Source organism: Scyliorhinus canicula, chromosome 19, assembly GCF_902713615.1.
Source record: "Scyliorhinus canicula chromosome 19, sScyCan1.1, whole genome shotgun sequence".
Classification (NCBI taxonomy): Eukaryota; Metazoa; Chordata; class Chondrichthyes; order Carcharhiniformes; family Scyliorhinidae; genus Scyliorhinus; species Scyliorhinus canicula.
In genome coordinates this window covers 29,200,070-29,224,711 of record NC_052164.1, presented here as the reverse complement: position 1 = coordinate 29,224,711, position 24,642 = coordinate 29,200,070, and the positions used below count along the sequence as shown (strand labels likewise).

Here is a 24,642-nt window from a genome sequence, read left to right as displayed (position 1 = left end):
TGAGGGGCGACTCTGGCGAATCAGACGACGAGGGAGCCAGTAATGGCGGAAATCTCATGGGGGTTTATTTTTGGCACTAAGTGCCTTTGAATACAGGCCACAATCTCGCCAATCTGGCCATCGAGAAACTACCCTACCAATTTAACTAAGATGACACTCAGAAATTTTTTTTTGGAATCATTCCCTATATAATGGGAACTGACCAGAGGTTAAAGGAGGAGTAGAATAATTGAGCAAAATTCTGGGAATAAAGCACATTTAATGAAATTTGAAAAAAAATTAATTCATGCGATGTGGTTATCACAGGCTATGCCAGCAATTATTGCCCATCCCTAACTGCCCTTGAGAAGGTGGTGATGAGCTGATGTCTTGAACTGCTGCAGTCCATGTGTGTAAGTACATTCACAGTCCTGTTAGGGATGGCGTCCGAGGATTTTGACACAGCGACATTAAAGAAACGATTGTACATTTCCAAGTCAGGAGGGTGAGTGCTTGGAGGGGACCTTCCAGGTGGTTGTGTTCCTGTGTATGTCCAGTCATGTGGGACAGGACGTACCCAGGAATGGCCCTGGAGACATCTGGGGCATTGTCTGTTATATATGATTCCGTGTGTATGACTGTCAGGCTTTTACTTAATTAGTCTGTGAGACAGCTCTCCCAATTTTGGCACAATGCCCTAGTTGTTAGTAAGGAGGATTTTGTAGGGTCTACAGGGCTGAGTTTGTTGTTTCTTGGAAGAGGTAATGAAAGATTCCGGAGAGTAGTCAGTCATCCTGGTCCATATGAAAACCAACAATATTGGAATGGAAAGGCCTCAAATCCCTCAAAAAGAATTTAAGGCTAGGAGCAAGACCTCAAGTGAAATTGATTTGGACATTCATCCTCGAGGCGGGTGGTGGGGGAGGATTTATTTTTCTGCAGATCGGGATTCCCTTTGAAGATGGCGCCCTCACCTCTGTGGAGCCACTTTGCTGGCTCTATCCGACCCTTTCCCACCAGAGTGACGGCGAAAACCACACTCCCAGATTTTCTGTGTACTGAGTGCCAGACATGTGGAGTGAAAACCCAGCTGTGCACAGTGGTTTTCAGCCTGAACCAAACACTGAGGTACATTTGGGGAAAATTCCGCCCACTGTTTCAGAACATGCAATTGCATTTTGATTTCCCATCTCAGATACATTTGAAATGTCTCAGGTTGTTTGAGGCCAACAGGGGGTGGGGTCTTTCATGCTCCCCAAGGGGTCGGTTGTATTCATCCCACATGGTGGAATGGAAAATTGTGTGTACCACAGCAATCTGGGCAGTTTCCCTATTGATGTCCCATTGTTTTAAAATTCAGCCATAAGATGAAAAATTTGAAATTGTATTTTCAAAAAGCACATCCTCAACATTTTTTTTGAAGGTCCCCTCATGCTGACTGGGGTTCACAGCTCCTCTGAGGGGGCGTGACCCATGACTCTTTAAAAACCTGGCCCTAGTCCAGCAATATCGCAGCAGAGTAGACCTGTAACCCCACAATGTAACAGCCAAGGTCAAGAGTTCCGGTTGTGATCTTTTGGCAGGAATCAACCCACACCCTTTGGAGACACTCCCAAAAATCAGGCAGCTCAGGAATGGGATTGGGAATCCTAGAATCGGGACCCAGGACCCACCATTTTCAAAGGGCTCCTGAGTCATCCCGACCCGGTGTAAATACAAGCCATTATCTCCGGATTGTTCCCCAAATTTGCACAAGAATACAAAGGAAAGGAAGATTAGTGAAGTCACTACATTGATAAGGAGGTGGGTTTCCACTTTATGGGGCATTGGTACCAGTTGTCAGGAAGCTGCGAGCTATTTTGCAAAAACGGGTTTATGAAGTTAACGAATTGGAAAACTTGGAAAAGTTGAGAAGTCCTTTCAAATTTGACTGCCAATGAGAGCGAGCAGAGAAAATTAAAAAAAACAAGCAGACCAAGAACAGGATATGGAAGTAGCTGAGATTAATTCATAAAAATTAGAAGAATTTAACAAGAAGGATATTATTTATTAATAGTGAATTTTTAAGGGAAAATGGTTGTTCATGGGGAGTTGACCAATACTTCTGATGAGACCATCAATTCATGAGACACCTGCTTTAAGATATGAACAGTGGTTTTAATCTACTTACAACAGAGCCAGCCTGTAACACGATGAACCCTGGATGAACTGGTCGGCTGGCTCTGTGCATCGATCTTTATACAGCAGTCCAGGGGGAGGAGCCGTGGGCGGAGCCAAGGGTGGTGCCCTGTACAAACTCCTATGCATTTCCAGTGCTACTCCCCCTAGTGGTCGGGCAACGCAACTGCGCTTACAATAATATGGTATCATATATATTACAGTGTGAATTACATTCACCACAACTTCATTTAGTGTTTTAACAAAGATGGATACAGAGGTCAGTCCTGAATTGGTTAGAAGTGAGATGAAAGATATTGGCCGCGATTCTCTGACCCGGTGCCGGGTCGGAAAATCCCTAGGGGGGGGCGCGAGAATCGCGCCCCGCTGCCCCGACGCCCCGATGCTGGCTTCCCCATTCTCCGCTGCTGATTCTCAGATGCCCGCGGGATTCCCGCCGCGCTGGTCGGGAGCCGTTAACAGAGCCCCACCCCCACCCAGCGATTCCCTGGGCCCCGATGGGCGGAGTGGCTGACGGGTTTGGCTGAGTCCCGCCGGCATGGGTTACTCAGATCCCTAAGGTGAGTCTGCGGGCGCCATCCTCGAAGAGGGGGGGGGGGAGGATCCGACCCCGGGAGGGAGGCCTACCGATCGGCGGGTGGACTGCTCCTATTTTACTCCATGCTGGGCCCCTGTAGGGCTCCGCCATATTACCCTGGGGCCGGTGCGGAGAAGGGAACCCCTGTACATGCACAGAAATACGCCGGCCGTAGCGCGCATGCGCGAAAATAACACGGCGGCCGTTCCACGCATGCGTGAACTCGCGCCGGCCATTCTGCGCTGGCTGGAGCTGTGGGGACCACTCCGGCACCAACCTCGCCCCCTCGGAAGGGGAGCATTCCCCATTATCGTGGACTGTTGATGCCAGAGTGGTTGGTATCGCTTTTCACGCCGGCGTGGGGACATAGCCCCATTATTGGAGAATCCCGCCTGGGATATCAATAAAAGTATCTCAATTAAGTGTCTAGACCTGACAGAACACATCTCAGATCACTGCAAATGGGAAAAGCAAGGGATCTAAAAATAACATAGAACATAGAACAGTACAGCACAGAACAGGCCCTTCGGCCCTCGATGTTGTGCCGAGCAATGATCACCCCACTCAAACCCACGTATCCACCCTATACCCGTAACCCAACAACTCCCCCCCCTTAACCTTACTATTAGGACACTACGGGCAATTTAGCATGGCCAATCCACCTAACCCGCACATCTTTGGACTGTGGGAGGAAACCGGAGCACCCGGAGGAAACCCACGCACACACGGGGAGGACGTGCAGACTCCACACAGACAGTGACCCAGCCGGGAATCGAACCTGGGAACGAGCCTGTGCTGGAGACATTTCCAAAATGTTTCAGAATTGGAGATGGCAGTTAACTGGATAATTACAGGCTAGTTAATTTGACAACTATGGTAATAAATTTTAATGAGATTAAATTGCTTTTTATATCTTGTTGAGGAGAAAAGAATTAGAAGCAGCAATATGGGTTGTAGGATAGAATTTAAAGCTTGACAAAACTTTTTGAGGTGATAGATTCAGTGAATGGGGTATAGTTGGATTGTTATAAAGCTTGGGCAAAGAGCTGCACAAAGGATAACGGAAAAGATTTGAGGGCTACGGAATAAAAGGGAGAAGGCAGTGATATAATGGTACTGTCACTGGACTAGTAATCCAGAGACTCAGGATAATGCTCTGGGGACATGGATTTGAATCACACGAAGGCAGATGGTGGAATTTCAATTAAATTTAAAAATTTGGAATTAAAAATCTAATGATGACCATGAAACCATTGTCGATTGTTGTAAAAACCCATCTGGTTCACTAATGTCCTTCAGAGAAGGAAATCTTCCATCCTTACCCGGTCTGGCCTACATGTGACTCAAGGCCCACAGCAATGTGGTTGACTCTTGAATGCCCTCAGGGATGGGCAACAAATGCTGGCCCAGCCAGCGACGCCCCCATCCCATGAATGAATAAAAGAAATTTAAAAACTGACTGGAAGAGAGGAAACAGCGGGAGTTGAGGACAATTTCTCCGTGGTTTGAATGGATAGCACCGTCTGATTGAGCTCTCTTCTGTTGAGTTCTTCGGTTCACTGTTCACAATGTTGATTTAGGCCCAGGGTTCGAGGTGGTGATGTCAAGTCTGTTGCTGTTACCAATATAGGATGCAGAATAATTCTAGGCACTAACAAAGCTTCAAGGGATATTGATGAGACAATTTTCAGTGTTGATAAATGTAAGATGGTATTTGTTACTTTTTGTTTAATGAAAATAAATAATTATAGATTGTAGAGAAGCAGATGGATCTGAGGGATCAGCCTCAAAATACATTAAAAAGCAGATGCAAATAGATGAGGCCATAAAAGCAAGCTAATGGCCTCCTGGTTTTATGGCAACAAATAAAATATAAAAGTCACAAGGCAATAGTGAATCTGTGTATAACTTTAATACGGCTAAAGTTGAAGTATTGTATGTCATTTTGGACTCTACACTAGAGGTAGAATTTTTATTTTATTCATTCATGGGATGTGAGTGTTGTTGGCAAACCCAGCCTGTATTGTCCAACATTAATTGTCCTTTGAGAAAGTAGTGAGCCACCCTAGTTTCTTTATCGGCCATTTCATATGGCGGTAAAGACACAGATATGGGCCTGGAGTTATATATCGGTTGAATTCCTTCCCCAAAGGGTGTTACTGAACTAGTTCAGTTTTTATATAGAACAAGAATTTGATAGGTTGAAGGGTGATACCAAATGCTTGGCCTGAAACGGGACTTGAACATGGAGCTTCTGATTCAGACAGGGATACTACCCACTGACCTATGTTAATTCACAGTGCTGCAATGCCATAAATTTAAAATTCTAATTATTATATTGAATATCCTCACTATATCTCTTCCTCTAGCTGACCTTAATATCTTAATACTCTTAACCGCATGCATTCTTTCCCCCAACCTTTGTTCAACCTTTGGTTGCACCATTTTCTTATTCTTTCCTGGGATTTGGGTATTGCCGGAATGGCTAACATCATTACCTATCCCTAATTGCCCTTGAGAAAATGTTGGTGAGCCATTGTCTTGAACTGCTCCATGAAGTACATGTACACCCGCAGTCACGTAAGGAAGAGAGTTTCAGGCTTTTGACCCAGCGATAGCGATGTTGTTCCGAGTCGGGAGGGAAACTTGCAGGTGGCGTTGTTCTCATGTGGCTCTTGTACCTCTGGGGGTAGATGTTGCTTTGGGTGCCTCTCGGCACCGCTCTCTGGAATCCCCTTCATTAAACACTTCTTTCTTAACTCACCTCACTGCCCCCAACATCTCTTCCTTTGTTTTTTTCATGGGATGTGTGTGGTGCTGGCAAGGACACAACATTTGTTACCCATTCCTAATTGCCCTTGGAACTGAGTGTCTTGCTTGGCAATTTCAGAGGGAAGCTATTTGCTAACCCCTTTTTTCTGGATCTGGAGTCACATGTAGGCCAGGGCGGATTAAAAATGGCAGGGGTCTTCCTTAAAATAGGTCAGATGACTGGAAGGACGTATTTCTCTGTGAGGCACCTTGGCATTCTTTTCTTTCTGAAAACTGCAAGTCATTGTCATTTGACTGGAAAAAACATGATAGTTAAACCTAACCTGAACTGAGAATCCTGAGACCAAAACTTTGCCCTACAGCTATGATCAGTTAGCTACACAGATTGAGGATTGCATTTCATTGGTTGGCGTTGTAAGATAGTCATCTGGACAGTGCAGGCAAGGGCTCATATCCCAAACCTTCCATTGAGACAATGACAGCTATTAGCGCTGCATAAATAGCCATATCCTGACAATTTGCTACTCCGAAGAATAACGCCTTCATGCCATGAGGCATATGTTACAAATACCTGGGGTGGGATTCTCCCTACCCGGCGGGGCGGGGGGTCCCGGCGGGATGGAGTGGAGTGAACCACTCCGGCGTTGGGCCGCCCCAGAAGGTGCGGAATCCTCCGCACCTTCAGGGGCTAGGTCCGCCCCGGAGTGGTTTGCGCCCCACCGGCCGGCGGGAATGGGGCTTGGCGCCACACCAACCGGCGCTGAAGGGTCTCCGCCAGTTGGCGTCGTGCTGGCGCCATCCCCGCGCATGCGCAGAGGGCTTCGTTTCCGCACCAGGAATGGTGGACCGGTAAAGCCTCCGGTGCGGAAGGATAGAGTGCCCCCACGGCACATGCCCGCCCGTGTATTGGTGTGCCCCAATCACGGGCCAGACCATCTTGGGCCACCTCCCGGGGCCAGATTCCCCCGCGTCCCCACAAGAACCCCGGAGCCCGCCCGTGCCGCCAGGTCCCACCGGTAAGGGACTTACTCCAATGTATGATGGTAGGACCTGCAAACGATGGGCGGGACTTAGGCCCATCGTGGGTCAGAGAATTCGGGCAGCCCCGGCGCCCATTCAGTCGTGCCGGACCCTGCCATTCTCCGAGGTGGGCGGCGCGACTTACGACGGGCCGATTTTTGGGGGGCCGGAGAAATAGGAGGACGGTGGGGGCAAGATTCATGCCTACCCGGCGATTCTCCGACGCGGCGGGAGGGTCGGAGAATCCCGCCCCCTGATAATAAAATGGATTTCCCAACACATGGATTGCACCTGGAGCCTATTTCAACATGTTCAGCATTGTAGTTAGGCATAACATGAAATGAAATGAAAATCGCTTATTGTCACAAGCAGACTTCAAATGAAGTTACTGTGAAAAGCCCTTAGTTGCCACATTCCAGCGCCTGTTCGGGTAATCTCCTACAATCCTCTGTGATCTCTGCTGTCCTTCAATACTGGCCTTTTATGCATCACCAACTTTCACTGCTCTACATTCTGGAATTCCCTCGTTCCACCTCTCTGTCTCTTTGCCTCTCTTTCTCCCTTTAAGTCATTCCTTCAAGCCTTTAGTATTGACCAAGCTTCAGGTCATCTGTTCTAATACCCCTTGTGTTATGGTGCCAAATATTGTCTGACAGTGCTGCTGTGAAATGCATTGGATTGTTTCTCCTGTGGTTCATAGCTGTACTCTATTAAATTTACTTTAAATTTGTGCTGTGACCTGTGTTCATGCAAAAACCATAATTTGCTGCTGGCCTCAATCTCTTTATACTTTTTCTTATTTTTGTTTATTTCAAGAAAACAATCTTGTTCTGAGATTTTCGGGACACGTTGGGCATGTTTCAGAGACCCCGTTGCATCCGGTGTTGATCTGGGCGCAACGGAGCCCCAAATCGGGCTTTGCGCCGGGCACGAGTCACCCAACTCACACTGCCCGATGCGATCTGGATTCTGCCCTCGCTGGTGCCTGGGAGCCAAGGGTGAGAGGGTGTTCAGGGCCCCAGAAATGGTTGTGGGGGGGATGAAAGGCAGGGGTCCTGAAAGCCACTGGGAGAGGGGGGGGGGGGGGGGGGGGGGGGGGTGAAAGGGAGATATAGAGTTGGAGCCACCTTCTGAAATGGCCGTCTGATATAGGAGGAGATATCCTGCTGCCAAGATCAGCTCGCCAGTGAAGGACATCTGCTGAAGTGCGGCCTCGATAGAGAGCAACTCTCCGAGGACAAACAAAACGAGAGTGCCGTTGAATATCGGGGCGATTTGCACCGCTGCAGTTGCCGAGAAACACACCGGCCGATCTTGCCCGAAACCGGACTTTACGTTTTTTCCATGGAATCGAGCCCCCCTTGATCCACGAAAACACCATGTGCATTTGAAGTAGCTAACTTCACAGCTCATTAGAAGCAATTCTACAATTCCTGGCATCACAAGTCAAAAACATTGTTCCAGGAAGTGAACTTGGTTAGGATAATGGAATAAACCACAAATGCTTGAACCGAGAGTAGTGTTTGAATACCATTTTAATTTTAATTTTCTCAAAGGCTTTTCGTCCTCCCCAAACCATGATTTTGCTTTTAGTTTTCCACTGTTTCTTTCCCCTTTCACTTCCCCCAGCTTCTCCCTTACCAGGGTCCAGTAGTCCTCTGGCAGGTGATGCAAAGATATGAAGAGGGAGCGGTAGTATTGAGTCCCTTTGTGCTTCTGATTTCCTAAGCCTTTTCCTATTTAGCAAATTGTCTATGCCTCCATTCTTACTAAGTTGGCAACCCCACACGTTTCCACATTGTATTCCATCTGCCACTTCTTTGCCCATTCTCCTAGCCTGTTCAAGTCCCTCTTCAGCTCCCCTGCTTCCTCCATACCACCTGTCCCTCTGCATATCTTTGCATCATCTGCAAACTTAGCAACAGTGCCCTCCGTTCCTTCTTCCAGATCATTAATGTATATTGTAAAAAGTTGTGGGCGCACCACTAATCACTGGCTGCCAACCTGAAAAAGACCCCTTTATCCCCACTCTCTGCCTTCTGCCAGTCAGCCAATCCTCTATCCATGCCAGTACCTTACCCTTAACACCATCAGCTCTTAACTTGTTTCGCAGCTTCCTATACGGCACCTTGTCAAAGGCCTTCTGGATATCTAATTAGACCATGCCCATTGGTTCTCCTTTGTCTAACTTCCTTGTTACCTCCACAAAGAATTCTAACAGATTTGTCAGTCATGACCGCCCCTTGATGAAGCCGTGCTGACTCAGTCCTACTTTATCATGCCCTTCCAAGTACTCCGCAATCTTATCTTTAAGAATGGACTTTAAAATCGTACTAATGACCAAAGTCAGGCTAACCGGCCTATAATTTCCCGTCTTCTGCCTCCCTCCCTTCTTAAAGAGGGGTGATACATTAGCCATTTTCCAATCCTCTTGGACCCTCCCTGCCTCCAGTGATTCCTGAAAGATCACCACAAATGCCTCCACAATCTCCTCAGCTATCTCCTTTAGAACCTGGGTGTAGTTCATCTGGCCCAGGTGATTTATCCACCTTTAGACCTTTCAGTTCCCCCAGAACCTTCTCCTTAGTGATGGCCACTACATTCACCTCTGCCCCCAGATTCTCCTGGAGTTCTGGTATCCCACTGGTGTCTTGCAACGTGAAGACTGATGCAAAATATCTATTCAGTTCCTCTGTCATTTTGTTGTTTCTCATTTTCCAGTGGTCCAATGATTATTCTTGCCTCTCTCTTACCTTTTATATATATATTTTAAAAAACTCTTTCAATCTTCTTCTATCTTACTAGTTAGCTTACACTCATATTTCATCTTCTCCCTCCTTATTGCTTTTTTAGTTATCTTCTGCTCACTTTTAAAGGCTTCCCAATCCTCTGGCTTCCCACTAATCTTCACCACTTTGTATGCTTTTTCTTTAGCCTTTATGCTGATCTTGACTTCCCTCATCAACCATGGATGACTCGTCCTCCCCTTGTCATGTTTTCTCCTCCTTGGGATGAATTTCTGTTATGCTTCCTGAATAACCCCCCAAAACTCTTGACATTACTGGTCCATTGTCTTCCCTGCTAAGCTCCCCTCCCAATCAATTCTGGCCAGCTCCTCCCTCATGTCTTTGTAGTTACCTTTATTTAATTGTAATACCGTTACATATGATTCTAACTTCTCCCTCTCAAACTGCAGGGTAAGTTCTATCATATTATGGTCACTGCCCCTTAAGAGTTCATAGAATCCCTACAATGCAGAAGTAGGCCATTTGCTCCATCAAATCTGCACCGGCCTTCGAAAGAACCCTCCCCCAACTCTCCGTCCTATCCTCATAAACTAACCTGCACATCCGTGGACACTAAAGGCCAATCCACCTAATCTGCACATCTTTGGACTGTGGGAGGAAACCAGAGCACCCGGAGGAAATCAACACAGACAAGGGGAGAACATACAAACTCCACACAGACGGTGACCCAAGGCTGGAATTCACCCTGGGTTCCTGGCCCTGTGAGGCATCAGCACTAACCATTGTGCCACTGTGCTGCCCTTCACTTTAAGGCTTCTTTTACCTTAAATTTCCTAATCTAGATTGCCTCATTACACATCACCAAATCCAGAATTGCCTGTTCCCTAGTGGGGTCTGTCACAAGCTGCTCCAAAAAATCATCTCTTAGTCATTTCACAAATTCTATTTCTTGGGATTTGCCAGTTCACCTGCATATTGAAGTCCCCCATGATTATTGTAATATTACCTTTCTTATATGCCTTTTCCATCTCTTGATTGATTTTCTGCCCCACATCCTGACCATTGCTAGGGGGCTTGTACATAATTCCCATCAGGGTCTTTTTACCTTTGCGATTCCTCAACTTTACCCACACTGATTCTATGCATTTTGATCCTATATTGCTATTCACTATCGAGTTCATTTAATTTCTTACTAACAATGCAACCCCGTCCCCTTTGCCCATTTGCCTGTCCTTTCAATAGGACACATACTTGTATATTTAGATCCCAGTCCTGTCCCCCTTCTTTCAGCCACATCCCTGTGATGCCCACAACATTGTACCGGCCAATTTCAATATGCGCAACAAGCTCATTTACCTTGTTCCAAACACTGCGTGCATTTACATACAACATCCTTAGTCCTACATTGGCCACTTCCCTTCTCATATTTGCCATCTCTTTTGCTCTACCTGAAGTTAGATTCCTGCCGCCTTCTATACTCTCTGTTCTATTACGTGTTCTGGAAACTTTACTAACCTCTCCTGAGCCCTCAGCTCCTTTAACTAGTTTAAAGTCCTGATCATTAACCTGCACTTCTACCATCTCCTTTGACTTGGATTTTCTAATTTTCCATACAACTGAACCCTGCCCCCACCACCACCCCTTGTGCCAGCCGCCCCAACCAATTATTTAGTTTTAAGCCCTATCTACAGTCCCAGCATGATTCAGATGAAGGCTGTCCTATCGGATTATGTCTCCTCTTCAGCAGTACTGGTGCCAGGGCTCCAATTCAAAGTACATAAAAGTGGCTCCAATTCAAATGTATTTCATTCGTTGTACTTCCTGGGGTTGTGAAAGTCACTATATAAATATAGGTCTTTCTTTATGTAAGCTGATATTGAATGTTTAAATTATACTTTGGTTTAATGTAGGAAACAATTTAATGATATCCTTGTACTTTTTTCCTATTTCCAAACAACCCAGTTTCACGGTGCACAAATATCATTTGGCTTCAGTTGTCAATTGATTCGTCTGAATTTAATGTATAATTTTCTTTTTTTAAATAAATTTAGATTACCCAATTATTTTTTCCAATTAAGGGGCAATTTAGCGTGGCCAATCCACCTACTCTGCACATTTTTGGGTTGAGGGGGCGAAACCCACGCAGACACGGGGAGAATGTGCAAACTCCACACGGACAGTGACCCAGAGCCGGGATCGAACCTGGGACCTCAGCGCCGTGAGGCGGTTGTGCTAACCACTAGGCCACCGTGCTGCCCTATGTATAATTTTCTTAAAATATTTTCTAATTTAATAATGGTGACAGTAAGATTTATGCATGAATGGATTTTACATGTGCAGTTCTCATAAAATTTGCAATAGATCACTTTACAAAAGCTGTAATATATTTGCGCCTAATGTTGATGGCTGCCAGTTATTCCTCCATGGGACATATCTAATCCATGCTGACCTGCAGTTGGAACAATTATGTTTTCGGATTGCATTGCAAATACTTTGTCCAATGTTAATGCTGATATAATGGGCAGGGCTTTACTCCATATTCTTCGGGACCACGATGTCATGACCAAATGGGAGTCCTGAGCCCAGACTTGTAAAGACCCAAACTGGCATTGTGATATTCCTGGGGATAATCGCCTAATAGGCTGTACTCCTGATGCAGTCAGCCTAATCAGCCAACCACCAGTTCTATATCCTTGGCAGCCCCAGAATCTGAGGCAGGTAGGAGACCCTGAGGGTGCCTTTGGAATTGTGAACTATATATTCAGAAGGGCCAAGACTTTTGGAAAAGAGGTGATTTCCCTCCAAAGGTAGCATTTGAACCACAGGGCTGTCAACAGCCTATTGGCATGCTCCCCTATCCTGCCCCACCCAGCTGGTGGCCTTCCCAATTCTCTTAATTTGAGCCTCACATCTGATAGATGTGAGATTTTGAAGTTTTGCTTTCTGATTTCATTCATCTCTCTTTAAGTAAAAAGAGTTGAAGTAGGTTCTTCGGAAATCAATTGTGTTTAAAACTGTAATCTGTAAAGATGTAGGGTCACTGAAAGACTTTGGTTAGTCAGCTGATTACTATTTTCATTGCTGTTCTTTAATAATAATAATAAAATTAGCATTCATGGGTATTTTCACAACTGTGGAAGAATATTCCTGAGTACTGTCGCAGATAAATATCTCTTGGGAACCAAAGATGTGCAGGTTAGGTGGATTGGCCATGATAAATTTCCCCTTAGCGTCTGGAGATGTGCAGATTCGGTTATGGCGATAAGGCGGGAAGAGACATGGGTAGAGTGCCTTTTTAGAGGGTCGGTGCAGACTCGATGGGCCAAATGGCCTCCTTCTGCACTGCTGGGATTCTATGATTTATATGTACGGTGAGTAATCAATAACAAGTTTATTTCTCATGCTGCATTTTAATAATAAATGAGAAATGGAAAGTGGTGAAAAGGAATGCATTCTTGTAATAAGGGCTTTTTCCTGTGCATGCATTTATCTGTGTACACTGATATTAAGAAATCCAAGTCTAATGCTGTGGCAATGTGTTAATGTAAAATTGCTACACTTATTTGTGGACATGAAGAGTACCCGTGACAAGATAACTTTATCTCCAGGATTCCTAAGGACTGACTGGTCCAGAAGACATGCAGAATGGAAAGTTTTTAGGCTACTTTTGATTATCTTCATTATTTCTTCTGCTGGCATTTGGACCTTTGGTGCTCGAACTGATTATCCGAGAATTCATGTCATGCTTTCTGTATTCCTGCACTTGGAAGCTTGTATTGCTTCTGGTTGAAGACATTTATAAGGTCAAAATGTAATAACTTGTAAGAACACCACGTGGTCTATTTGCTGGGAGGAACAAAGATGGGTCAGCTACTGTTGCAACCCCTGGCCTTGTCGTCCATAAGAGTGGGCGTGGAGTCCGCACTTCAATTCATACTGCGGAAAATTCAATTCCTCAATGTGGGGCATCCAATCAAGGCAATCAAATTGCTGCCAATGGCTGCAGTAGCAGTCCTGTGATTGGAGCACAACACTAAAGCAAACTCAATTTTTGAAGATGGGATTTTAAAGGAAATACCATTCAGACAAAATCAAAGACTTGACTCTGGGTGAACTTAGTTTAATGTGGATGGCAAGTGATGTTACCTGGAACAAGGCATTCACTCTCTGATGGAAGATTGGTACATTAATATCTGTGTCTTAAATTATGGTTTATATTCTGCAAATTAATAAGTCAATTGGAAAAACAAATTTTTACAGTTCTGCTTTTGGCTTTGTAGCTGAATTTTATATTCAGTATTTTATTTCAAACTCAAAGGGTGCTCTGAACATAATATTTCACAGCAACTTTGCTAACGTTTTGGCTTGACTAGAGAATAACTTCGTCTATGTCAAGACGATGGGCGGGATTCACCGTTCCTCGACGCCAATTTCGTAATCGGTGATCGGGCAGAGAATCCCTTCTGATGCCAAAATCGGGGACGGTGCCTGTTTGATGCAGGTTTTGTATCCTCCGCCCTCTCTGAAATGGCGTCATTGCTGTCGCGCATGGCATCACGCGGTGGGGTGGTTGGTAAATCTTGCCCCCGATGCCATTGAGACAACATTAGTGCATCACCTGAAGGTCCTCCCCCGATGGGCCGAGTTCCTGACTGCGCGGTTAACGTGTGGTCTCAGCGGTCGGGAACCCATGCGTGACGGCTGCCGACTGAGTCCAGCGCCGTCACAGTCAGGCGGGAACCGTGCTGCTGGTGGGGGGAGCTTCCGCGACGGCTGGGGGGACTAGTGGGGGGTGGCCAGGGGTCATTATCTGGTGGGTCGAGGCCACGCACGGCTAGTGCCATGTTATACAGCGCGGCCGCTGCAGGTTGTCAGCGTGTGCATGCGCGGCCACAGACCCAGCCATTCTGCAGCCGTTTTTATTGCAGGAGTAGGGAGTTTTACTTGGTGCGGCTGCTAGGCCCTCACTGGTCGCGGGATCGGTGAGGGGTCGGTGCCGATTGTTTTGATGTAAGATGCCACAGTTCCTCTGCACGTAGTCTCAAAACTGGTGAAACCAACCCGATTTATATTGCTTCCTGTTCCATTGATGAAATTAATATCCCCACTAGATTTGTTATTCTATACTGGATGAGAGTTTGGGTCGGTCTGATCTGTTGCATGCCTGAACGAGATTTACCCGTTGTTCGCATCGGTGGGAAATCCCAGTCCCGCCGACCCCGAGGGGTGCTGTCAATGGGAAATCCAGCTAATACAGGTGTCAAGATGGCCTTAGCATCTTTGGATAAGGAAAGAGAAAGGGGAATATTGACTGGTAGTAAACAGTGAGGATGACAAATGTTGTTTAAGATAGTGAACCCCTAAAATGAATGGTTGCAATTCTTTAGGTAACTTCTGCCACATGGGACAATACTTTATGTAGAGAAATTAGGAGCTGGGTCAATTGTACAAGCAACTATTATTGTACTTAGCCATGCCCTCATGTCGGCAGGTCTGCATAGGAGGAGTCAATGAACTTTTGGCTGGCCCATCGCAAGCCCCCGTGCAGGTTCTACCACGACAAGGCCGAAAAATGTGGGCCTTAACTGAAACCTGATTTGGGGCAATTTGTGCACAGGCAGAAATGCATCCAACGTGCAATTAGAACAGCAGAATAACCCCAGAGATAGTGAAAAAGCCCAGTCTTCCAGAGGAGCCACACACTGGATTTCCCGACAACAAAGAAGCAACTGATTGAAAATTAATTCCACATTTTGGTGTGCAGTGAATTTTCAATCAATGTAAGGATTCCGTGATCAATGGGTGACCTTTGACGATAACTAAATACTTTGTGGTGAAAATAATTAGATGCAAGTAATCAAGCCGAAGAAAACTGGTAGAAAGCCAGTCGCACATGTTTGAAGAGATTTCTGAGAACATTTGATTGAGATTCCACACTAACATCATTTGGAATAAGTGTCTGCATTGGTATTAAGAGGCATTTTGTGTAGTCTTTAGTATTGTGAACAATGTTTTGAAATAGTTCCTAATTTAAGGCCCGTAATCTTCGAGCTCCAGGGCATCGTAACTGATGCCACCACCTTCCCCCACCGCCCACCCCGCCAGCTGCCGGGTGTCCCCAGGTAAGGATTGTGTGGAAATTGTCCATAAATTTCAACCTTCCGATGGCTAATTGCCCTCAATGGGAACAATCTGAATGTGCAACACAGATTGTAATGTTGGGATGGTTCCAATTCTCTTACCGTAATAGTTATCTATAAAAAGCGAAAAAAATTAAAACCACTTTTAACTTCCCTGCTACCAAACCACCACACCCCTCGACTGCCCCCACCAATCCCCCACAGGACTTCCTCCACTCTCTGGATCCCACACAGGACTGCCTGACACCCCGTCCCTCCTCCCAACTGCCCACCCAACCTTCTGAGTACCCTCGCCAACCCCAACTGACCATTCCCCCACTGACTACCTGACCACCCCCTCCAAGTCCCAACATCCGCCCCCCCCCCCCCCCCCAAAATCCTACTGATTTACTTCGCAAACTTACCTTCTCCCTGGCCTCCGAACGTAGCTGGATCTTTAAACTGACCTGCCTCATGGCAGTTGATGGTGTAAAAAAGGGGGCGTGGCTTCCTCACCCCTGACTCAACTGCTCTCGGCACAAGGCCTCAAGAATCCGCTGCACCACACTATCCTCACCCGGCCCCGCATCGATGCTCTGCCCACTAGGGGCTAGCAGCTGTGCTACCTAAAGCCCCCAGTGTTTCCGATAGAAACGGCCAGAGAATTGGCAGGTCCGTGGCCGCGCATGCGCACGGCGATGACCTGCAGCGGTCGCGCCTTAGAACATGGCGCCGGCCACACTTGAACCCAGCCTGCCAGATAGTGCCCCCCCCATAAACTCCCTCGCCACCCCCCACCAGTCCCCCTCAGCCCCTGCCAAAGTCCCCTGGCCAGCTGCTCCCTCCCCCCCCCCCCCCCACCAACACCCCCCCACCCCCCGACTGAGGCTGCGTTGAACACAGTCCACAGCCACCACGCGAGGTTGACGAAAACTCCTCCTGGGGAGAAGGTCTAAGGCTCCTTTGCACCTCCTCCTCCGCTTGTTGGGCGGCTGGCTCTCGTCCTCACCGGCTGCCTCCTGTCCCTCTGAGACAGGCACCACTGCTGCAGGGTCCTCCCTGAGCAGCTACTGCTCAGACAGCTTCAGTGCAGTCCCCAGGCCACAGTGGCATGGATGATGGCAACCATTCCTGGCGGGTTCCAAAATTCATTGTCTGCAAGACATTTTAGCATGGTGCCCAACCAGGCCCAACAGGCTACATAATGGCCCCTGCCTGCATGCCCCCGCCCTTTCATATCCCCACACCCATCCGGAACAGTAGCACAGTGGTTAGCACTATTGCTTCAAAGTGCCAGGGACCTGGATTTGATTCCCTGCTTGGGTCAATATCTGTGCGGAGTCTGCACATTCTATCCATATCTGCTTGGTTTCCTCCGGTTTCCTCCCACAGTCCAGAGATGTGCAGGTTAGGTAGATTGGCTAAATTGCCCTGAGTGTCTAAAATGGTTAGATGGGGATAGGGTGGAGGTGTGGGGTTAAGTGGGTGCTCTTTCCAAGGGCTGATGCAGACTCGATGGGCTTCCATCTGCGCAATAAATTCTATGATCACCACAACTTTTACCACACTTTCCAACAGCACAGATTTGGTGGGCAACATGAGTGGACAGGCTTCTGGGGCACAATCTGGTGAGCAACACACAGTAGCTGATGCACATCAGGTGGAGGCAGGAACATCCAAGGGAGTCAGAGGTCGGCTGGATCCCAGGACTCAGCTGGGTCCCAGTCAGATGCCGAGCCTCTGGACAATGTTCTCCCAAAGCTGATGGGGATTGTAGGTCACAGCCGTGAGATTCAGGAGGAGATGTTAATGACATTCCAATGAGTGCATAGCCAATTGGAGCAGTCCCAAAGGCTACGGGCACAGGAGATGATGCCAACAATACGTGGCACTGAGGTCAATTATGCTAGGGTGGCAACCGCAGTGGAAAACCTGGAGCACGACATTGGCGTCATGGTTGGTGCAATGGCGCAGTCTATGACGACTATGGCTGAGGGCATCGACATCATGTCCCAGCCGCTGAGCAACGTGTCTCAGATGCAGGTGGACATTGCCGAGGCACTGCCGAGCCTGTCCCAATCACTGAGGAACATCGCTGGGGGCATCAACACCATGGTGCAGTCAATGGGGAGCTGGCAGGACTGGCAGAGCCAGATGACCCAGACTTCTCTGGAGCTGGCCCTGCACACCAGGATCTCCAGAGGACATCCCGTCAAGGGCATCAAATGCCACCGGATGTGTGGAGGGGGATGTGTAGGGGGGGCGCGGTGGGGAGGGAGGGTGGAGGTGGAGTGCCACTATCTGTAGCTAGGGGGAATGGAGATGTCAAATGTTAAAAATTAAAACATGTGACACTTGATCCATTTGAAGCCTCTGTCATGTTAATCTTCACAGTGGACCTGTCTGCACCCCCTTGTCCAGTGCCCTCTGCTCCCCCGACCGCCGGGCACAGTGCTCCAAGATCAAATGTCCCCGATGCAGACCCGCTGCAGAGGATGGGTGTAAGTGCGCTGTTAGCAGAAAGACAGGTCAGACTTTGGTATAAACTGTGGAGCACCAGAGCTTTCCTCACAGCGAGTTGTCATCACTCTGCTGCCTTGTACATTGACCCACTGACAATGCCGACACAGGCCCGAGGGTGATGTTTCAAAGACCCTTTGAGGGTGGAACAGGGTATTCTGCAGGAGTGGGGGATGGGGAGTGGGGGGGGGGGGGGGGTGGTGTGGGAAGGTCGGGAATTAGGGAGGAGGAAGGAGGGGAATGGGTGGGAAGAACGGGAATTGGGGAGAGTAGAGTGATTGGGGGAAGGAGGAAATGTGGGGGAATGAAGGGATTTGGGATGGAGGAGTGTGCGGGATTGGGGAGAAGGAGGGATTGGGGAGGGGAATTGGGTGGGAAGGAGGTGAATGTGGTGGGGGAATTGGGAGGAGGATGAATGGGTGTGCGGGACAGGGTGAGCTGACGGACAAAGCCTCGCCCTATGAGAAGCGGTGGTCTGCCAGACCAAGTCGGTCGCTCCTGTCCCGCGCAGCGACCGCGGATCGCCCCCCCCCGGCCCCCCCAGGGCCCCCCGTCGTGTACCAACCTCTCCGGCCCACCTCCCGGCTCCCGCAACGACCCCACGGTCCTCCCGACCCACGCTCCCAGCTGCCCCGACCGGCCCGCAGATGCCGCTGACTCTGCCCCCAGCCGCCACGAGGCTCCCACGGGAGCCGCCATCTTGGGCCCCGGACGCCATGTGCGGGCCATGGGTGCCGCCATCTTGGGGCCCCGACTCCACGTGCGGGTCCTGGGCGCCGCCATCTTGGGCCAACACGGAAGGCCCTGCAAGCGATTACTCTGACACTGAGGAGGATCTGGAACTCTCACCATGACTTGCTTCCATCAAACTCGACCAGTCGCAACCACGCTCGCTCGCCAAGACTATGACAACGATCCAGCTCAACGGACACAAAACGAGGTGCCTGCTGGACTCTGGGAGCACGGAAAGTTTCGTCCACCCCGACACGGTAAAACGCTGCGCGCTCCCCATCCATCCAGTTAAACATAAAATTGAATTGGCCTCAAGTTCGCACTCTGTCCAAATCACCGGATGCTGCATAGTGGACCTCACGGTCCAGGGGAGGGTTTTCAAAAACTTCAAACTCCTCATTCTCCCCCGTCTCTGCGCTCCAGCACTCTTGGGCCTGGATTTCCAGTGCAACCTGCAGAGCTTAACCTTCCAATTCAGCGGCCCTATTCCCCCCCTTACTGTCTGCAGCCTCGCGTCCCTCAAAGTGGACCCCCCTTCCTTGTTTGCTTATCTCACCCCAGATTGTAAACCTGTCGCCACTCGGAGCAGACGATACAGTGCCCAGGACCGGACCTTCATCGGGTCCGAAGTCCAGAGGCTCCTTAAGGAAGGAGTTATCGAGGACAGCAACAGTCCCTGGCGAGCCCAAGTGCTGGTAGTTCGGACTGGGGAGAAAGACCGGATGGTCATTGATTACAGTCAGACCATCAACAGGTTTACGCAGTTGGACGCGTATCCTCTCCCCCGTATTTCCGACCTGGTTAACAGGATTGTGAAGTACAAAGTCTTTTCCACGGTGGTCCTTAAGTCCGCCTACCACCAGCTCCCCATCCGCGCGAGTGACCCATCTTTGAGGCAGATGGGCGCCTCTACCACTTCCTGAGGGTTCCATTCGGTGTCACAAATGGAGTCTCGGGCTTCCAACGGGAGATGGACCGAATGGTCGACAAGCACGGTTTACGAGCCACCTTCCCGTATCTCGATAAAGTCACTATCTGCGGCCATGGCCAGCAGGACCACGACATCAACCTCCAAAAATTCCTCCGAACCGCAAAACTCCTTAATTTAACATACAGTAAGGATAAGTGCGTGTTTAGCACCGACCATCTAGCCATCCTAGGCTACGTAGTGCGTAACGGAGTGATAGGCCCCGATCCTGAACGCATGCGCCCCCTGATGGAGCTCCCCCTCCCCAACTCCCTCAAATCCCTCAAACACTGCCTGGGCTTCTTCTCCTATTACGCCCAGTGGGCCCCCAACTACGCCGACATAGCCCGTTCCCTCATCCAGTCCACCTCCTTTCCCCTGTTGATGGAGGCCCGCCAGGCATTTAGCCGCATCAAAGCGGATATCGCAAAGGCCACGATGCATGCTATCGACGAGTCCCTCCCATTCCAGGTTGAGAGAGAGGACCACCGTGGAAAAGACTTTGTACTTCACAATCCTGTTAACCAGGTCGGAAATACGGGGGAGAGGATACGCGTCCAGCTGCGTAAACCTGTTGATGGTCTGACTGTAATCAATGACCATCCGGTCTTTCTCCCCAGTCCGAACTACCAGCACTTGGGCTCGCCAGGGATTGTTGCTGTCCTCGGTAGCTCTGGCGGCCACCCTGAACCAAGCGGGCAGACCCGTGGCCTTTTTTTCACGAACCCTCCACGCTTCCGAAATCTGCCATTCCTCGGTGGAAAAGGAGGCACAGGCCATAGTCGAAGCTGTGCGATATTGGAGGCACTATTTGGCCGGCAGGAGGTTTACCCTCCTCACAGACCAACGGTCAGTAGCTTTCATGTTCGATAATGCACAGAGGGGCAAGATCAAGAACGACAAGATCTTGCGGTGGTGGATCGCGTTGTCCACGTACAACTACGATATCTTGTATCATCCTGGGAAGCTCAACGAGCTTTCCGATGCCCTATCCCGCGGTACCTGCGCCAGCGCGCAGATTGACCACCTCCGCTCCCTCCACACGGACCTCTGCCATCCAGGGGTCACCCGTTTTTACCATTTTATTAAGACCCGCAATCTGCCCTACTCCGTTGAGGAAGTCAGGACCGTCACCAGGGACTGCCACGTCTGCGCCGAGTGCAAACCGCACTTCTACCGCCCCGAACGAGCGCATCTGATCAAGGCATCCCGCCCCTTTGAACGTCTCAGTATAGACTTCAAGGGCCTCCTCCCCTCCACCAACCGTGACACTTATTTCTTGAGTGTTATCGACGAATACTCCCGCTTCCCTTTCGCCATTCCCTGTCCCGACATGACCAAGACAACCGTCATAAAGGCCCTCCTATCCATCTTCTCCCTGTTCGGTTACCCCGAGTACATACACAGCGATCGGGGGTCCTCCTTTATGAGCGACGAACTGCGTCAATTCCTGCTCAGCAGGGGCATAGCCTCTAGCAGGACGACCAGTTATAACCCCCGGTGTAACGGTCAGGTCGAGCGGGAGAATGGCACCATTTGGAAGACCATCCTGCTGGCCCTACGGTCCAGAGATCTCCCTATCCCCCGTTGGCAAGAGGTCATCCCCGACGCTCTGCATTCAATCCGGTCTCTCCTCTGCACTACCACCAATCAAACACCTCATGAACGTCTTCTCGTTTTCCCCAGGAAGTCGTCCTCAGGATCCCCTCTCCCGACCTGGCTGGCCACCACCGGGCCCATCTTGCTCTGGAAGCATGTGCGGGTGCACAAGTCCGCCCCTTTGGTTGAGCGTGTCCAGTTACTCCATGCCAACCCGCAGTATGCGTACGTGGTGTATCCCGACGGTCGGCAGGGTACGGTCTCGCTTCGGGACCTGGCACCCGCCGGCGTGCGGCCTTCTCCCCCTACAGCAACACCTCCCCCCCAACCCCAATTCCCCCCAGCGCCCCCAGCGCCCCCCGCGCCCCCACGACCCAGCGCACATGCCCCCTCTTCCCCGATTACAGCGTCTCCACCACCGGCCCAGGGTACAGAGACACATCTACGACCAAATCTCCCGGAGGCAAGGACGACCATCGGCCCGACGTCACCGGCTCCACTGCGACGGTCCTCCAGAACACCACAGGCACCCGACAGGCTGATCGTGACCATCTGATGCAGCCATGGGACTTTTGTTTTGGACATTTTGTGTTATTCTGTTGTTAGTAGTAGTAGTATTAGAACATAGAACATAGAACATAGAACGATACAGCGCAGTACAGGCCCTTCGGCCCTCGATGTTGCACCGACATGGAAAAAAAAACTAAAGGCCATCTAACCTACACTATGCCCTTATCATCCATATGCTTATCCAATAAATTTTTAAATGCCCTCAATGTTGGCGAGTTCACTACTGTTGCAGGTAGGGCATTCCACGGCCTCACCACTCTTTGCGTAAAAAACCCACCTCTGACCTCTGTCCTATATCTATTACCCCTCAATTTAAGGCTATGTCCCCTCGTGCTAGCCACCTCCATCCGCGGGAGAAGGCTCTCGCTGTCCACCCTATCTAACCCTCTGATCATTTTGTATGCCTCTATTAAGTCACCTCTTAACCTTCTTCTCTCTAACGAAAACAACCTCAAGTCCATCAGCCTTTCCTCATAAGATTTTCCCTCCATACCAGGCAACATCCTGGTAAATCTCCTCTGCACCCGTTCCAAAGCTTCCACGTCCTTCCTATAATGAGGCGACCAGAACTGTACGCAATACTCCAAATGCGGCCGTACCAGAGTTTGGTACAGCTGCATCATGACCTCATGGCTCCGGAACTCAATCCCTCTACCAATAAAGGCCAACACACCATAGGCCTTCTTCACAACCCTATCAACCTGGGTGGCAACTTTCAGGGATCTATGTACATGGACACCGAGATCCCTCTGCTCATCCACACTACCAAGAATTTTACCATTAGCCAAATATTCCGCATTCCTGTTATTCTTTCCAAAGTGAATCACCTCACACTTCTCCACATTAAACTCCATTTGCCACCTCTCAGCCCAGCTCTGCAGCTTATCTATGTCCCTCTGTAACCTGCAACATCCTTCCGCACTGTCTACAACTCCACCGACTTTAGTGTCGTCTGCAAATTTACTCACCCATCCTTCTGCGCCCTCCTCTAGGTCATTTATAAAAATGACAAACAGCAACGGCCCCAGAACAGATCCTTGTGGTACGCCACTCGTAACTGAACTCCATTCTGAACATTTCCCATCAACTACCACTCTCTGTCTTCTTTCAACTAGCCAATTTCTGATCCACATCTCTAAATCACCCTCAATCCCCAGCCTCCGTATTTTCTGCAATAGCCGACCGTGGGGAACCTTATCAAACGCTTTACTGAAATCCATATACACCACATCAACTGCTCTACCCTCGTCTACCTGTTCAGTCACCTTCTCAAAGAACTCGATAAGGTTTGTGAGGCATGACCTACCCTTCACAAAACCATGCTGACTATCCCTAATCATATTATTCCTATCTAGATGATTATAAATCGTATCTTTTATAATCCTCTCCAAGACTTTACCCACCACAGACGTTAGGCTCACCGGCCTATAGTTACCGGGGTTATCTCTACTCCCCTTCTTGAACAAAGGGACCACATTTGCTATCCTCCAGTCCTCTGGCACTATTCCTGTAGCCAATGATGACCTAAAAATCAAAGCCAAAGGCTCAGCAATCTCTTCCCTGGCTTCCCAGAGAATCCTAGGATAAATCCCATCCGGCCCCGGGGACTTATCTATTTTCACCTTGTCCAGAATTGCCAACACTTCTTCCCTACACACCTCAATGCCATCTATTCTAATAGCCTGGGTCTCAGCATTCTCCTCCTCAATATTATCTTTTTCTTGAGTGAATACTGACGAAAAGTATTCATTTAGTATCTCGCTTATCTCCTCAGCCTCCACACACAACTTCCCACCACTGTCCTTGACTGGCCCTACTCTTACCCTAGTCATTCTTTTATTCCTGACATACCTATAGAAAGCTTTTGGGTTTTCCTTGATCCTACCTGCCAAAGACTTCTCATGTCCCCTCCTTGCTCGTCTCAGCTCTCTCTTTAGATCCTTCCTCGCTTCCTTGTAACTATCAAGCGCCCCAACTGAAACTTCACGCCTCATCTTCACATAGGCCTCCTTCTTCCTCTTAACAAGAGATTCCACTTCTTTGGTAAACCACGGTTCCCTCGCTCGACCCCTTCCTCCCTGCCTGACTGGTACGTACTTATCAAGAACATGCAATAGCTGTTCCTTGAACAAGCTCCACATATCCAGTGTGCCCAACCCTTGCAGCCTACTTCTCCAACCAACACATCCTAAGTCATGTCTAATGGCATCATAATTGCCCTTCCCCCAGCTATAACTCTTGCTCTGCGGGGTATACTTATCCCTTTCCATCACTAACGTAAAGGTCACCGAATTGTGGTCACTGTCTCCAAAGTGTTCACCTACCTCCAGATCTAACACCTGGCCTGGTTCATTACCCAAAACCAAATCCAAAGTGGCCTCACCTCTTGTTGGCCTGTCAACATATTGTGTCAGAAAACCCTCCTGCACACATTGTACAAAGAACGACCCATCCAATGTACTCGAACTATATCTTTTCCAGTCAATATTAGGAAAGTTAAAGTCTCCCATAACAACTACCCTGTTACTTTCGCTCTTTTCCAGAATCATCTTCGCCATCCTTTCCTCTACATCTCTAGAACTATTAGGTGGCCTATAGAAAACTCCCAACAGGGTGACCTCTCCTTTCCTGTTTCTAACCTCAGCCCATACTACCTCGGAAGAAGAGTCCCCATCTTGCATCCTTTCTACCACCGTAATACTGTCCTTGACTAGCAGCGCCACACCTCCCCCTCTTTTGCCCCCTTCTCTGACCTTACTAAAGCACCTAAACCCCGGAACCTGCAACAACCATTCCTGTCCCTGCTCTATCCATGTCTCTGAAATGGCCACAACATCGAAGTCCCAGGTACCAACCCATGCT

The 24,642-nt window shown here is 48.9% G+C and overlaps 1 protein-coding gene across 1 annotated transcript in view; it reads right to left on the bottom strand.

Annotated features, from left to right (window-relative positions):
- The window catches only part of LOC119954412, an 83,053-nt gene extending 67,071 nt beyond the window's left edge, over positions 1–15,982 (bottom strand). Inside the window, exon 1 of the mRNA XM_038779610.1 lies at positions 15,818–15,982. Coding sequence (XP_038635538.1) covers positions 15,818–15,868 — 51 coding nt within the window. The 5' untranslated portion in view covers positions 15,869–15,982. The remainder of the gene's footprint in view (positions 1–15,817) is intronic.
- Between the last annotated feature and the right edge of the window lie 8,660 nt (positions 15,983–24,642).